At 38.5% G+C, this 17,095-nt stretch overlaps 1 protein-coding gene and 2 long non-coding RNA genes across 4 annotated transcripts; 1 reads left to right on the forward strand and 2 right to left on the reverse strand.

Moving 5' to 3' along the window:
- Positions 1-2,024: 2,024 nt before the first annotated feature.
- On the forward strand, positions 2,025-3,771 carry LOC122144140. Of its 2 annotated transcripts, none has more exons than XR_006159555.1 (3): positions 2,025-2,407; positions 3,011-3,204; positions 3,481-3,639. It is a non-coding gene; the product is annotated as an uncharacterized LOC122144140 (long non-coding RNA). The 2 variants fall into 2 exon arrangements; XR_006159554.1 differs by lacking the exon at positions 3,481-3,639 and adding an exon at positions 3,665-3,771 and having other exon boundaries at positions 2,027-2,407.
- Positions 3,772-5,231: 1,460 nt separating this feature from the next.
- LOC122144139 (proline-rich protein 14-like) lies at positions 5,232-7,874 on the reverse strand. Its single transcript, XM_042754839.1, has 4 exons — positions 7,816-7,874; positions 7,615-7,724; positions 7,448-7,516; positions 5,232-5,649 (listed from the first exon to the last, which is right to left on the reverse strand). Exons 2-4 carry the CDS (start codon positions 7,635-7,637, stop codon positions 5,337-5,339), a joined length of 405 nt encoding a protein of 134 aa, XP_042610773.1. The 5' UTR covers positions 7,638-7,724; positions 7,816-7,874; the 3' UTR covers positions 5,232-5,336.
- Positions 7,875-10,780: 2,906 nt separating this feature from the next.
- Positions 10,781-16,932, reverse strand: LOC122144142. Its single transcript, XR_006159560.1, has 3 exons — positions 16,757-16,932; positions 15,083-15,207; positions 10,781-10,832 (listed from the first exon to the last, which is right to left on the reverse strand). It is a non-coding gene; the product is annotated as an uncharacterized LOC122144142 (long non-coding RNA).
- Between the last annotated feature and the right edge of the window lie 163 nt (positions 16,933-17,095).

Below are 17,095 nucleotides of genomic sequence, written 5' to 3' on the forward strand. Positions count from 1 at the left end.
AGTTGTAACTGTGTATCTCACTCATAAAATTCTTCTAGAATGTTACTAACAACATATTTCTGCATTTCCAAATCAAATCGAATTATCATTTGAGTAAAATCCACACTGGATCACAGTCAGAAGTTATTACAATCACTCAGTAGTGACTGATAGTGACATTCAAGTAGAAGTGTTGTATTAATCCCAATAATTGTCATGTGTAGCTTGAAGCTAATTGTAATTTCCCCGTTACCCGATTATATTTCATTATATATTTATCAAATGGGAGTTTGTAAGAAACTGTTTAATTTTCCAAAAAGATTTTTAATTCTAGTAATATAATGTACCAGATGCTGATCAGAAGGATGTGGGTGGGATGTAATGCCAGAGTAAAGTAAAGCCACAACTTACACAACAGTGTTCAGATCATCTTTTTTCCCTGACAAAATCAATATAATGCAATATTTCTATCTGCTTGAATGTAAGCTTTTCCATATTCCAAGCTTGCCTGCTGCACTTGGGACATCACATGCATGTGCGAGTCGTGAAAATTATGAAAATAAATCTAGGAATTATTTGATTGTTGGATTTTAAATCAGTGGGGTTGAGGAATCAAAAGTAACTAAGCTGTTTTATGGATGGTAACTGTAATATTATTACTGATATCTTATTAGTAATCAGTTATACTGCAAGTTACAACAAAAAGTAATACTGTTACTAGTAACAAGTTACTGCCCAACACAGATTACCTTTACTTTTATTAGTTCAAAACAATCATGTAAAGCAATAGTTCTCAACCAGGTGATATATTTAACTTGAACCAGGGGACCTCAGCAAACTTGTCGAGATGACCCTAAAATGATTTCAAATATGACCAAATAAGCATTCCAAATACAATGACCTAAATCAACAACAAAATATGATTTTATTACTTTATTATTTAAGATTCACCCCCTCACCTAGGATTCCCATCTTGTAAATAAGTAAGGACACACATACTTATTTACATCTATTTACCTGTACACACATCTAATACAATCTATTGTCTATTTTATATATTGTATTTTCTTTCTTTAAATATTTGTGTACATTGTTATTCCATACTTATTCTATTTTTTATTCTTTTTATTATCTGTCTTGTCTTGTCGCTGTCATTCTGTTGCACCGTGGAGCTTCTGTCACTAAAACAAAATCCTCGTATGTGTAAACATACCTGGCAAAAAAAGTAGATGATCTACCATTGTAGATGATAGATTGTAGTTGTTTTTCTACAAAGTGAGTAAAATTTATTATTTATTTATTTTCTCATCAAGTAAATCACAAACAACTGGGCCACCGGATATTTCTGGGGACTGTGGGGGTCAGTAAGGATGAGAACCACTGATGTTCTAGAGAGAAAATCATACAAATGAGGTTCATTTCTCCATATTTGGACACATAGGACAAGTTGATGTATCAAGTGATTCACCTGCATGCCTGGGCTTGAAGCATCTGAAAAAAAATGCAGACAAAAATCTAACCCTTAGGTCCTGTCTACTGTTCCCCTAGCCCCCCCCCCCCCCCCCCCCCCCACCCCTATCCCATCCCATATAAAGTAATCAACATGCTTGATGTTTTATTTTGTGTGTGTGTGTGTTTTCCCAAAGGAAGAAATTCAGAAACAGTATTTAATCTGTCAAAGAACATTCATGAAACATGACAGGCTGTAAATCATGCACCTGTCCAACATTTCTGTCCAATTAAGAGATCAAACACATCCAATCTCTCTTTACAAACACCAGCCCTGCAGGGGCCTCAGCTTACATCTCAGGAACCTGATTCTTGTGAGGCTGTGATTGTGTAAACAGAAAGAGAAAGAAACAGTGAGAGAGAATGAGTAATAGCAGCATGAGGTCAAAGCTTCTGCGTTACAAAGTCTGCAGAAGCTTCTCATGCGTCACAGAAACACCAAGGTTCGGAAAACAGACCGATAAACATAAGGGCTAAAGAATGTGAGAGGAAGTACTTTGAGCTGAGTGGGAGTGAATAAGACAGTGGGAGGGAGCAAAAAGTGGAGGTGTGGTGTTTCATTCTGTCACTGCTAAGCTTCTCAAAACGTTTCCTTCACACTGCCTCCTCTAAGGTTGAAACTGGAGCTAAAGAAGCTGTACTTCATAGTTCACGTACATAACTAACAGTAAGAGGAAGTCTGGATGGGAAGTCATCTCGAATAAAGTTGTGACAATGACATGTGACATCTATGTGAAAGGACACTAGAACTTCTGTCACTACATCAACTGAAAGAGTAATTATCAGAGTGTTGATCACCAGCCACTTTCTACTCGAGCAAACGCACCAAACTTATTTGGTTATTAAATAGCTTTGGATCTCTGGTCACCCTGTGGAGTTTTGGACCCTTCTTCCCTCAAGATCAAGTCTGGGTGAGTCTGTAAGTACTGAGAGCTTTAGTTTCAATAACAGTTTTTCAACTGGCATGTTTTTCATTGCTGCTACCTTGAGAAAGATTATCTTTTTGAAGGCTGTCTTTACACAGCTGAGATTTCGATTTATCACGACAGTCTAGCCAAAACTAGCAAGTGTGATGTGTCAACACTCTCTTGTTATACTCATGCCAGTTACTATCATACCATGACTTTGTCTCTGTCCATACCTGTTTTTCAAGCCCCAGCACAATAAGAGATCATAGAAACACACTTCACCTTCACTACTTTAGAAAAACCCTTTTAAATAGTTCTAATATACATTTATTTCCCCTCTTACTTTTGGTGACCCCGATTTATATATATATATATATATATATTTAGTTACTCCTATTAAAACTGAAAACAGAAAATCACTGTCAAGAACCAGTTAAACCAGCTTGCTACAAATCACTGCTTGATGTTTAAAACTTGATTCAGACAGAACTTGAACTACACTGTAACCATTGTAGTATAAAGTGCACTACAAAATCATCAAAATACAGTAATGTGCCACTACTTCCATGCTGACTCCCTTATATTCATACTTTGTTATTTGTTACTTTGAACAGAGATGTGTGCAAACGAGCTAAAAGAAGTTAAAGTTGAGGATGCTTTACTTGAACAGCCTGAGCCGAGGGCTGACTCGCACCGCATCACCTGTCATGACATCTGTAAGGACGCAGACCATCGTAAACTTGCCATTTGCAGCATCATATGTGGCCTCTCCTGCTTTGGAATAATGTCCCTCAAGTACTCTGTCAAGGTAACTAAAGATTATTAGAGGAAGCAGTTTTATTGAAATATCAGTGCTGTTTGATTGCATTACTGCACTACTATTGTAATAAGTATCACTAAGCTCTATTTAAACTTATTTTTAAACTCAAATGGTTTAGTAACCCACCCGTGCAGTCTTCGTAAAAGATTCAAGAATGTAGACAAACACAAGATGTGAAATGAAAATAAACATTCCCGCTGGCTTCCTCAAGTAGGCCTATTTTCATGAATAATGATCTTCGGTTTGTTCTCATATACTGTACAGCTATTCAAATACACTCAGCTGAGATCTGTTGCCAGTAACAGATACTGCTGGCAAACATGAGACACAATGAAACCTAAAGGCAGTCAGTGATGAAAGAAACGTATGCATGCACTAACATAATCTAAGAATCTAATAAAAAAAAATAAAAAAGGAAATCGAACACCTTTCCACATTTTTTTTGCAGGCTCGAGAGACAAGAAAAGACTTCAAAATGAAGACTGTCCAGAAACACGAGAGATGGTTAAGAAATATTCAGAAAAGGCGTGTAAATGGGGAATCGGGTCCATTGTAGCCTGGTGGTTTTAATTCTCATCTTTCCATTATTGGTGGGATTTCTGTCCTATGTTGTAACCTTCATAGATTGACACTGAAGAAGCTTTTCTACAGTTAAATTAGCAACCAAAGCAAATGAACTGTAGGAGTACAGAAATAGACTCTTTTCAGTGCTCAGTGCATTGGACACTGCATCTAGACCATCCAAAAAGTAACTTATTGACAACAATAGCTTGGACATCAATGATCATTATTTAAATTCTGTTTTGAAAGGTGCTTGTCCTTAGTTTGGATCAAAGGTCCACAGCTTGCTACCTATATCATAAGAGGATTAAATAGTTTGCACAAAGGACTAAACACCATTTGGATGCCTTTTGGTAGTAGCAAAACATACTGGATTATATTAGTGACCTACTTAAATCACTTCAATTAAACCAATGCAGTTAAAAATACAGCAACTTTCAGGAATTTGTTACATGCATGAGATAGAGCCATGCATAAAACCATCAGCACTGTCCAGACAAAAGCAACTTTTACATTTCAGCAAGCTGATTTTATTTATACTCTTAAATTGGAAATGAAACATTGAGACACTCACAGAGAGCATGACAGTCAAATGTTGAGATGTGGATGTAGTTACATTATTAACATTCTGTTCTTGTAAATAAGTCGTACTGTTTCAATACCTTGTGCTTGTGATGTTTTGTACACTGCACATATTTCAGACTTTATAATAAAATGTGTAACAGTCAAAATGCACCTGCTTATTGTGAACTTCTTACAAACAACTGGACAAAACACCAAAATACAAAAGTTCAATTGTATTCTATTAGAAATACAGAACGCAGACTTCTATACAAGTTTACACACAAACCATTCAACGTGTTCAAACACCACAAGCAGTATTATAAATCACTACATCAAAGATGAACAAAAGCCTAAATGATGTGAATGGACTATAGTTAGAGTCCCTGAGTAAAAGCACAGAATGCACTGAAACCTTTAAATCCTTTATGCGTCTAGATGAGAAGCATCAAGCATAATCTAAAAATTAATAACGCAAACCTTTTTTCTCACTGGTAACTCGCTGGATTCAATGCTGTCACTACAAAGTCCGTTGCAGCGTCTCCTTTATAATGAAACCCACAGGCCATCCTGAGAGTGTATTAATAAGGCATTCATTTGAACCAAAGCTTAAATGTTTTAAAAGACGAATATACTGAGCGAGGAAGGCTTAATGACTCTTCAGTTGAAACACTCTCTGAGACGGAGATGTGGGGAGTACGAATTCGAGAAATCTTAAACATATGCCGCAGATTCATGTAAACAAGTGCTTTCTTTGAATGGTTATAAAAAGGACAAAAACAGAATGGAGCTGTTTCTTGTTAAATCAGACAAATCTACAAAATAAACACCATTACCTTTCAAAATATCTAAAGAATGTGATGTATTCTTTACAGTACATCAGTAATAAAACATTTTACAGCTCTGCAAGACTATTTATTGTCATTTTGTTGAATTTACAGTAAATTTTAACATAATACATACAAATCCCATTGTACAAAACAACCAAGACCTCTGCCTCAGCCCGCAACCTGCTGAAGCGCCATCCAGGTGTCTAACTCCTCAAGTTTGGAGCAAAGTAGAGACTCCAGCTGCTGCAAGGTGAGGCCATCCTCCATTTTGGAAGAGGCCCCTACACCTCGTCTGGTTCTACAGATCCCAGCGCTCCTCTGGGCTCCACCACCCGACATCACACCGACCAGAGGTTTCTTGGGCTTCCTGGCAACACCCAGTTCAGGGAATTCGACAAAGCGCTTCACCTTTTTTTGGCCCACAACAGCCTGAGAGCCATCACGCCGGTTAAGAGGCACCTCAAATATGGTTTCCAAACGTCTGAAAGTGTTTGCAAAACTTGCTTCATTAATCAGAGTTTAAAAGAGAGAAAGAATAAAACAGCCCACTAAAATCTCAAAATCTAACCACCTGCTCTCAACGTAAAGTCTTAAAGGGATAGTTCAGCTAAATATGAACATTTCATCATCATTTTCTCACCTTCATGTTGTTCCAAACCCAAAAGTCTTGAAAAACTAAATATTGTTTTTAATGAAACCTGAGAGATTTCTGTCCCTCAACTCAAAGTCCAGGTAACAAAAACAAAAACAGAGGATCCAAAAAGGTCACAAAGGTTTCATAAAATGAATCCATATGAATTGTGTGATTTAATCAAAGACTTGAAAAGAGACATGAATACTTTATAAGTTGAACAGATTTAATTAAGGCTTTTATTCACATGAACACATATTGTTTTGTTTTACTATGTCTTTTTGACCTGTTTGGATTTTCGATGTTTTGGTTAATCTGAACTTTCAATGGAGTGACAGAAACCTTTAAAAAAAATAAAAAATAAAAAGTTAAATATCTTAGTTTGCTTTTTCCAAGATTAACCAAAGTCCCATGGGTTTAGAACATCATGAGTGTGAGTAAATCATAATAGAATTTTAATATTTCTGTGAACTATCACTTTAATATACTACACAGGGCTTAAAAATGAAAAAACAATTCAATCGGTTCACTCCGAGCAGAATCGATATTTTAACATTTCTGTTCCTGCGTTCCTGATATTATTACTGTTCCGGAACCGGTTCAGGTGGAAGAAATACCGGTTAATAACATTATTTTTTAAAAACAATTTTCTTTGCCTATAATTTGCCTAATAAAAATAATAATAATAATAATAATAATAATAATAAAGTACAGCGTTTTCTTTACGCAAAAAGAAAGAAAAGAGAGATCTGGTAACATTAGCCAATAACCCGCTGCACTTAGTCACAGCCAATACAGCAACAAAGGAAACAAAAACAACGACTTTATTCAACAATCATCCGCACCTGTATTGCTGTAAAGCTGTATTTAGCTTTGACAGCACATCCTCGTGGCACAGATGATACAGAAGAGCATACACAGTATGCAGTGATATGGAGAGACACAGAGGAGACTCTTGACAAAGGAATTATTGAATAAAGTCGTTGTTTTTGTTTTCTTCGCTTACAAAAAGTGTAACCGTCGCATCATATAACCCAGATTGCACATCTGATGGCAGATGGAGTATTCTGATGATGACTTTCATAACTTTCCTGGACCTTGTCACTGTTATTTACTTGGCAGTCTATGGGACAGACACAGGTCTCCTGGTTTTCATCCAAAATATCTTCAATTGTGTTCCAAAGTCGAACTAAGCTTTTATGGATTTGGAACGACATGGGGGTAAGTGATTAATGACAAAATTTTCATTTTGGGTTGGAGTTTCCCTTTAAGTCATTGGTGATGTTTGTAACAAACTGTGATATGTGATATGAAATAAAACTATGGAATAATCCATATAGTTAAATAGAAGAAAAAAAACTAATGCACTAGCCCACATTTTTATTTTGTCAGCATAAGAACAGATTGATAGCTTTAGAGCTGCACTAAAAAGCCACTGGGCTATTGGGATGTTCTGTCTGCCCCAATGTCTGAGTACTAGAAATCCTGAAGGTCAGTTAAAATAGTGACAAATAAAGATATGATCATAAAATCATGTGCCAAGCACTTCTGTCAGTTTGATTACCAAATATATAGAGAACCAATTAAGTTGATTAATGGGTGAGTCACTCAGTTATCCAGAAAACAAATCATGTGGAAAATCACTCACCCATCAGGAGGTTTGCTGAAGTTTTTGTTTGTGTAGATTTCCTCCAAGCTGAAATCCTTCTTCTTTACTCTGTAAAACACAAAACAAGAAATGTATCTTTGCAGTGATGAAGTACAGACACACAGATAGTTATAACCAAGCCTATAACCTTCTCTTCGCATACACACCTGATGACCTTAGGAAGGCCCATAGGGGTCAGATTATTCTGAGGCTTTGGAATCTTTTTACGGATGCGAATAGAGGACACCTTCCCACGCTGACCATCCTTAATCTCCGTCTATTTATACAGAGAGCGAAGATGCAATTAAGGTTAAGAAAAAAATGATACATTTCAGACCACAAAACCAAAGTTAAGAGAAAACTCGCACCTTGATTTCAGAGTCTGATAATGCTTTCTCCTCTGAGATGGCTGCAGAGAGTTTAAGGTCAGGTTCTCTCTTCATCTATCGACCCCTCACACTCCATCTGAAGCAACCGACTGTCTCCTTCCAAAGAGCTTTGTGAAAACGCATGAGGGAAGAAAAAGTAGGATTTCAACAACTGACTTGCATCTTTATTAACGTCTTCTTATGGGAAAACGTCTGAGATCATCAACAGGATGGATTATACAATAACAGGTAATAAAAAGCAAGCATACTCAGATAGGGTGGCTGGGAATTTGTTAAATTACCTGCAGAGTGATGACACAGAGGTGGAAGGTGTCTCAGGGCTGGGAGTGACAGAGGAAGGGCCGGTTAAAGCATGACAGGACGTGAGGGTGGAAGAAAAGGGGGGACTAAAGGAGGTAAGTGATGATGATGAAGAGGCGACAAAACTGGAGGCATCTGAAACACTGCCAGTGCTGGTGTCGCTAGCATGACTACGGCCTTGGCTAGAGCCTTTAGACAAGAACGCTAAAGGACTGGACAAAAAACACGAGGCAAGGGCTGTGAGGGAGGTGGAGGGAGAATAAGGAGAAAAGGGGCACAGAGGGCCACCTCGACTAGCAGGATACACCTCCTTACGGAGGCACAAAGGGGCAATTTCGCGCTCAATCTCCACACTGCAGACAGTGTGCCGGCGAGTGCGCTTGGACGGAGAGTGAAGGTGGATGGGAAGTGGTGTGGGTGAGCTCTTTCTGCTGGGTGAGGTAGTGCTGATGTCATGCGTGTGGGACCGGGAGAAATGGCAGTCACCGAATACTAGGGATGGGATTTCAGGGCAGGAGTAGCTGCGCAGGAGGCGGCTGGGACCGCTACCTGACAACGATACTACTGGAACGGCTTCCGTCTCCTTCAGCCCCCCTTATCTTGGCTCTCCGCTTCACTGTTACCTCCAATAGTACCTCTCCTTTTCGCAACCGAACCATCTTTTCTTCTTGATCGGATTAAATTCTTTGTGGGTCTGCTTAGTTTTTCTTTCTGAATACACTGGGGCTGTCGAAACCAGGTGACTCAAGTTCCTTTATTTCTTCTCTTGCTTTCAGTCCAGAAAGACATGTCTCCTGCCCCTCAGCCAAAATAACAGATTGTTCGCTGCGCAGTAGTGTTCTTTTTGAAGGCTTACTTGGTCCAGCTGGATCAACCACTGAAGACATGCTGAATTCCTCAAACTTGTGCTTGAGTGGACGAATGTTTCTCTTCTGCAAAGCATCGCCTGTAATTTTTAAGATGCCGTCTTGTTTTTTTCGAGTTTCAATGGTCTTCTCGGACTCCTGTGACTGCTTAGGATACTGAAACTCTTCTGATGAACCATTCATGGTCTTGTCAATCAGGACATTCTGTGTACCATTTTGAGAGGATGTAGTATCAGTGACATCATCTTCATTGCTAGAGGTCAGTAAAGTCCTACATTTGAAATTTTTTCTCAACTGACTTCTACTTATCTTGCCCCGTCCCATTTTACCTGAGGCCTCAACAGAATTTATCATCTTGTCATCATTTGGCACGTTTGAGTCTTGGAGTGTTTGCATTATAGAAACCCCTTTCCTCTTTTTCCTAACCTGAACAAATGTTTCTTCCCTCTGGTATTTCCAATGCAATGTCATTGTTTTTTACTTTTTTATTCCTCGTAGGTCTCCCCCCTTTAGCATTCTGCAAATCAGATTTCCCCCTCGCCTGCAAGTCTTTCTTTGTCTGAGGAGCTTCTCTGCATCTCTTTGGCCTCGCTTCTCTGACAGAAATGGTCTTTGGAGGGTCTGATACTTGAGCCGAGTGGTGTGTCCACTCCATACTGTTTTCAGACGGCGATTCCTTCATCTCCAGATCCAGAGGCTTTGATCCGGTCACAAAAGTGGACAGTTCAGTGGAGGTGGGTCCAGTCGACCCTGACAGATATTTCTTTCTAGGGCTTTTCCTGGTGGCCATACGTGAAAAGGATTCTTCGCTGCCAACTGTTCTTGTGCCTTTTTCTATCAAATCAAAATCAGAGGAAGTGCCAAAAGAGGAGACCCCAGGATCAGGCTTGTTTACGCTACTGTTAGACACTGGTTTCAACAGGTTTGATTCCTCTTCTGAAAAGCTGGACTTCTGATTATGTCCACAGGCTGTGTCAGTGCTACGGGTCTGTCTCTCACCTGACAGACGATGCAGAACAACCAGCGCATCCGTCTCAAAACTGGCCTGGCTGGACACACTCATGGGACATGCAGAATTCAAAAGCTTGTCTGTGGACAGATTTGATTTAGTTCTGAGGAAAGGGCTCTGTGCTTTACAAGGACTGACATCACGTGTCCCATCCTGAAGGACGGCTTGTGACTGGCTTGAAGGACGGTCTATCTGATTTTCTTCATTTGATAATACCTCGTTGTGCATATGAATATGGTCCAATACTGGTTTGTGGTTGTTACAAAAATTCAGTCTCTGTGCAACTCTGTGGCGTTTTGGAGCAGTGTTGCATTGCACCTTTTCTGAAGAAGGCCTTTTTGGAAACAATCCATTTCTACATTTGTCAGTCTCGGCTTCCTCAGTCCGGGTTGAATTTTCAACATTTGACTCTATCAACTTTTCATGCTGATTTCGTGCGATCAAGGACAGAGAGTCACTGGGCTTAAAAAGCCGAACAGGGCTCATGACAATCTCAGTAAAGCTAGCCATCTTGGATTTGAATGACTGTAGAAGTGGCCCAAACTCCCATCTTTTTATTGCTGAAGGCCTCTCTGGGGAATCCCGCTCCACTGGCTTTTGGCCGTGGCTTTGCTCTTTTGGAGAGCTGCCATCTCCTAACTGTGAGCTCACACAGGGTGATACCAGTTTTGTGTTTTTCCTCTCTAAAATGGAAGAAACAAAAGACACTTCAAGCATGTTTGCAGAATAAAATTACAGATCTTAATTTTTTTGTTTGATGCAACATCACTCACTAGTCTGAATTTTTGCTCCTCCATCTCAGCTTCAACTCCAGAGCTGGTCTGAAAACAAGAAAAAAAAAAATAAATAAAGGGAGAAGTGGATGAACACACAGATTTTGCAAGTTTTTAGAATTACTTAGTAAAAGAAGATATTCCAAAAAAAAAATGCCAACCTGCAATTTATACAGTATTAAGTACTTCATAGATTTCACCTAACAGATGAAAATTATTTAAAATCCATAATCAGTTTGAACAATATAAATAGCCAAATACTCCTAGTGGCTCTAACTATCGCCAGGAAAACTATCCTCATGAACTGGAAAACAAGGAATACCGTACATATTACATCTTGGAAAAACTTACTAACAGTACATCTCCATGGAAAACCGGTCAACTTCCATTCAAATAATACATTAGAATTACACCCCTCCACCCCCCTCTAAAACCTAATCAAATACATATAAAAGTGTTTTTTTCTCTCTCTCTCTCTCTCTCTCCCTACTTTTGTTTTATTTATTTTTTTCCCTTTTTCTCTCTCTTCCTTTCTCTTTCTTTCTCTTTCTCTTATCCTGCCTGTGGGTCCCAGTTGGCTGTGGCATCTCAGTCCCTGCCCTGTGTGGTCCAGATCAGTTGTGGGTGGGGGTGATGTGGGCCCGGGGGCCTTGTACCAGCTTTGCCCTGGATTTCTTGCTTCTGGCTGGTTCAGCACTACATGTCTTGCTTTTTTAATTCTTCATAAATTAGATGATATATACATACATTTATGGAACATAAAGGGGGGGGGGGGGGGGATAGGGGAAGGAAAAAGATACTAATTATATATATACATATATACACATAAACACACACACACACATATATACATTACACACACGTAAGGGAAAGGGAAAGGGGAAAAGATAAACAACAACAACAAATAGGGTAAGCGTGGCACGTGTGTGGCAGCTGGGGGTGGGACTTTGGGACCTCTCCTTGATGGCCCGTCATAGTGTGACATGGGCGGGGTCTAACTTATGCCGTGCTCACGGAGGGCCAAGAGGGAGACTTACAATACCTTCCATTTATAGCTTTATTATAATTTTTTTTTTATTGTTGTTAGTGTTGTTTGTTTATTATTACTACTACTACCACCATTATTATTATTTGTCCTCTTCTGGATCCTCCAAACCCCCCTTGTTCCTGATGAATGAGTTTATTGTTAATATTATTATTGCTATTTGTCATCTTCCTCATCCTCCAACTTTCCCCTCATTTCTGATGAATTGAGTTAATTATTATATTATTATTGCTACTACTATTACTATTATTACTTGTCACCTTCCTCATCCTCCAATTTTTGTTAATGCTATTATTATCATCATTATTATTATTATTGTCATCATTATTACTATTACTGTTTTGTACTATTGTTATGTCTGTTGTACTTTTCTACAAGTTCCTTTGTTTATACTTATACTCCCAGCCTCCACACAGTTAAACTTACACACACACACACACAAATCATGTTGGCTGTCATGTATGTTTTGTTGACCTTGGTTATTTTGTATTTGATTTGTCACCTGTAAATAGTATATCTGTTTGCATAATAATAATAAAAATTAGTTACAAATGTAAATATTTAAAAAATATTAATTACACAAGACCTTGAAGAGACATTACAATTTGATTTTAAAGCAAAAGAATATTTGAAAATCAGAAAAAAAAGATGAAGGTAACAAGGTTCAGCCGAAAGGAGAAACTACTTATCCTGTGAAGTATTTTGAACAAAATAACTCAATGACTGTATAATATAAAACTGCTAAAATCTTGTAGTTACTGATAACTAGTCACAACCCGTGCAAAGCTTCACTGGTGTGTAGTTATTGTTGAGCAAATTAGGATTATGGCTAAGATAATTATTCACCAAGAATTTTAACTTTTTTTTTTTTAATATAAAGTCAGAAAAAAATGTAAAAGAAAATGTATACAGATTGAAGAGTTCATGGCTGATCAATATTCAAAGGGCTTATACATTAAAGGGATACTCCACCCCAAAATGAAAATTGTCATTCATCACTTACTCTCATGTCGTTCCAAACCCGTAAAAGCTCTGTTCGTCTTTGGAACAACAATTTAATATATTTTGGATGAAAACAGGAGGCCTGTGACTGTCCCATAGAGTGTCAAGTAAATAACAGTGTCAAGGTCCAGAAAAGGTATGAAAGTCGATGTCAGAATAGTCCATCTGCCATCAGACGTGCAATCTGGGTTATATGAAGCGACGGGAACACTTTTTGTAAGCAAAGAAAAAAATAATGACGTTATTCAATAATTCCTTTGTCAACGATCTCCTCTGTGTTTCTCAATATCACCGTATGCTGTTTAAGCTCTTCTGTATCAGCTGCACCACAAGGACGCGCTGTTTCTACGTGTTTAGAAACAGCGCATCCTTGTGGCACGGATGACACAAAAGAACATATGCAGCATACAGTAGTCGTTATTTTTGTTTTCTTTGCTTACAAAAAGTGTTCCCGTTGCTTCATATAACCCAGATTGCACGTCTGATGGCAGATGAAACTATTCTGATGATGACTTTCAAACCTTTTCTGGACCTTGTCACTGTTATTTATTTGGCAGTCTATGGGACAGACACAGACCTCCCGGTTTTCATCCAAAATATCTTAAATTGCGCTCCGAAGACGAACTGAGCTTTTTACGGGTTTGGAATGACATGGGGGTAAGTGATTAAATGACACAATTTTCATTTTGGGGTGGAGTATCCCTTTAATGCTAAAAATTTATTTCACTATGGAGAAAAAAAAAGGAGGTTTTTTTTTTTTTTTTTTTTACCTGACTGTTGCACTCATATGAACAAAGACAAAAGTCAGTAGCATCTAATATTAAAGTGAATTTAATTAACCGTGAAGATAGATTTCTCCCACATTTCTCATACCTGGGTTAACTTTTTTGCTTTTGTGTGTAATTCCAAATACATTTAGTTGATATTAAACAACATAAATGACTTACTAGTAAACTAGGTAAGTTTGGGGAACAAGAAATTTTCCTCCTACTGTCACCATGTAGAGATTGAGAACAAGTGTAACTGGGAGTCATGTGATCATAGAACCAGTGTGCCGACTAGTGGCAGAACTAAATGATTAGAAAACCCAAACAACACTCCTTCTGGTTTACAACGCACTGTCTACACTTTCTCCCTTTTTTGCATTTTTTTCTCTGAATGGCTCACAAAGGTGTGCCACTGTTAGTTCCACTGTGTCTGTGTTCCCTCCCTGACACCTTCATATGACTCTTATAACAGTAACACCTCATGATTATGACGAGCTTTTTTACTCAAAAATATGATGCATGGTTAGAAAAGAAATCAACAGACTGATCAATATGATGATTATTCCAATACTGGATGTCTTACAGACTGTGAGTTTTAGGTGCCCTTCACTGGGCAGTACCAGTGTTTTCCACTGGATACCAGTGAACATAAGTCAACCAATGAACTTTGGGAGACTTCCCCAATATGACAGTGACAACACAAATAAGCTTGATGTAGGGTGCACAATTAATCGCATGCATTTGTCATGCGTGTCTCATCAGTAAAGCTGGTTCCGTGATTAGCGGTAATATCCGTCACCTGTTTTCAAATGCACCGGGAGTTCATACACAGAGCCGTAGTTCCTGACAAGCTACGCAATATCGTGTTCATAATCGAAATGAGATTCATCTCAATTATGAACAGAATATTGCGTAGCTTGTCAATGAACGACGGCTCTGTGTATTACTTGCTCCCGTTTGAAAACAGGTGACAGACATTTACCCGCTAATCACGGAACCGGCTTCACTGATGATACACCATGACAATGCATGCGATTAATCGGCAGCCCTAGCTTGATGTATGTCCAAAGTGAACACCTCCAACCAAAAGGCAGCAATGTTATTTTAAAAATGGCCGATCTGACCAGATTCCACAGTTGAAAAATGAGCAAGGTGGACCATTAATTAATTGTGGCAAACTACATAAGCGAGACCAATAAAAAAAATTAATTACCAATTTTTGGTTAAAAAAAGACTGATAAGAACAAGGTATAAGTATAGGTGCCTGGACAGACGGAGACTTAGATGCGATGACTATCATCTCGGCTTTGTTGCTCTATACAATAAAGTCTTATTTTGACATCTGGAGCTTCACTGAGAAAAACATCGCTTGCTCTGAGGGTTGTGACTTGAGTCTTGATAAAGAAGTAGTCAGATAATTGTGTTGCAGTGACCAAGGAGAACAGTGAAAGAAGTGCTGAGGGATGACAAAACAATGACATTACCATGCTGTTTTCGTCTTGCTTGATGATGAGCTCAAGTGTTGAGACTGTAGTGACTGAGCCTCATCGTTGAGTCCCTTTTCTAGTCCTGAGATGCAGTCCACTCTTTCTGTTAGCCGCCCTTATTTCTAAAACATCACAACAGTGGAACAAGCAGGTCATGGTGAACCACTTCACTAGAATTTACTAAGGATGAACAAAAGGATAGGAAAAGGTTAAACAAAAGTATATAGCTTGCAATTTAAATATGAAAATGAGTTAGTAAATAACCTTTATGCAGTAGTTGTCACATTAACTGCAAACCCCTTTTAGGAACGGGTACAAAACAATATGCAATAACAGACTACACGCAGAGGGTTGAAACTGAAGTGCACAGTAAAGACAAAGCAAGCATGAGCAAAGACGTTAAGTGTCAAATTATATAAGAGTACTAATCAACATATTAACTTCAAAAAGTGAACTTAAGTTAAAAGCTATAATAAATGTCTGTTTGACAACACTTTAGCATCTGCTCTTCAATATTTCCTAGTCTACCAAAAACACAAATCTTGATAGAATAATTACGAGGCTAGTGATAAAATTAATTATTAAAGGTACTCAAAAATGCAAACTGCGTCATCGTTTTCATTCTCATTCCGTTTCAAACCCGTATGACTGTCTTTCTTCAGCGGAACATAAAATAAAGTATTTTTAATAATACTGTGGCAACCAAACAACAACGTCCGACCAAGACATTTCTCGAAAGATCTCCGTTTATGAAATAATATCAGACAGGTTTGGAATGACATAAAGGTGAAGAAATGACGACTGATTCTGAAAATAAATATTTCAAAATAACATCTTGATCATAATCATATTGATTTTTTTTTTTACGTTTGGGTGGAGTTATGAGGACTTCGTCTGCTAGTTGTTATAGTGGTCTCGGGCCGGCAAATACCGAACCCCAACTACTCCCCGTGTGCCGCAGCATAGATGGCTCCAGGTGTGTGTGTGTTCACTGCTGTGTGTGTGCACTTTGGATGGGTTAAATACAGAGCACGAATTCTGAGTATGGGTCACCATACTTAGCTGTATGTCACGTTAGTCACTCAAGTAGGTAGTGCTGTAACTGTATTGTAATAATTTGGTCATGTGCTTTTGGTGTGTGTTATCATCAAATCTTCTCGTTCACGACCACTGAATGATGCACTAACAGGTGTAAGGCTATGAGTACAGTCCATTGATTGCTTTCATTGATTTTACATGCTGACTTGCCAATCTTTCATTGAGCTAAAGGACAAATCAACACAACAAAAACGCCTAGCAAAAAAATACAATAAATTATAATAATAACGAAACCTAATCCGAAAAGAAATCGAAACCCTTTAATTAGTTCTCACACAGTGATGCTGTGTACAGTGAGATTATAATATTGCCCGTGTTTTAATAAATGCGTTTCTGTTGTCAGGGTATTTACTAATAGTAGCGAAAAGGTTGATTAAGTTACAAACTGTTCACTTATAACGCACCGTTGAGCTCACTAACCGTCAGCACCACGTTGAAAACCGGTAGCATTTGTTTTCTAATATCTTGCTAGGATATCAAACCAGGTATGGAGTTAGATGTTTTTAACACAAGTATAACAGGTTTTCTGGTCGTTTTAGTGTGTGATAGACTCGACATCCAGCACTACTGTACCGAGAAGAGATCAAACAGCGGCAGTCTCGGACCTCAGACACGCACTTGAACGGAAAAACAAACCGTGACCGCAGTCAAACAGACCCCCAGCTCAATTCTCACGACACAAGAGATGAAGCCGTGCTGATTCTTCAGGAGTTACAGTCTTTGATTATGTTTCTGTTAGATATATATAACGTTACGTGTCCAGACGCTGGTGTGGTTTTGTGTACGTCGTCGAGGTACACCGGGGCTAGCTGGGCTATGCTGCTATCTGCGCACAAATCCGACACATACACTGCATTGAAAGGGTATTTTACTATCTTATACTTCAGACACAGATGTAAATTATAGAACTAA

Source organism: Cyprinus carpio, unplaced genomic scaffold, assembly GCF_018340385.1.
Source record: "Cyprinus carpio isolate SPL01 unplaced genomic scaffold, ASM1834038v1 S000006603, whole genome shotgun sequence".
Classification (NCBI taxonomy): Eukaryota; Metazoa; Chordata; class Actinopteri; order Cypriniformes; family Cyprinidae; genus Cyprinus; species Cyprinus carpio.

What these genes read in the sequence shown, in the direction of transcription:
- LOC122144139 (XM_042754839.1), bottom strand. Translation starts at nt 7,637, where the DNA reads ATGGGCCTTCCTAAGGTCATCAG. An exon ending in GGCCTTCCTAAGGTCATCAG is followed by an intron (nt 7,517 to 7,614) that starts GTGTGTATGCGA and finishes TGTGTTTTACAG; the next exon opens with AGTAAAGAAGAAGGATTTCA. An exon ending in TTCAGCAAACCTCCTGATGG is followed by an intron (nt 5,650 to 7,447) that starts GTGAGTGATTTT and finishes AAACACTTTCAG; the next exon opens with ACGTTTGGAAACCATATTTG.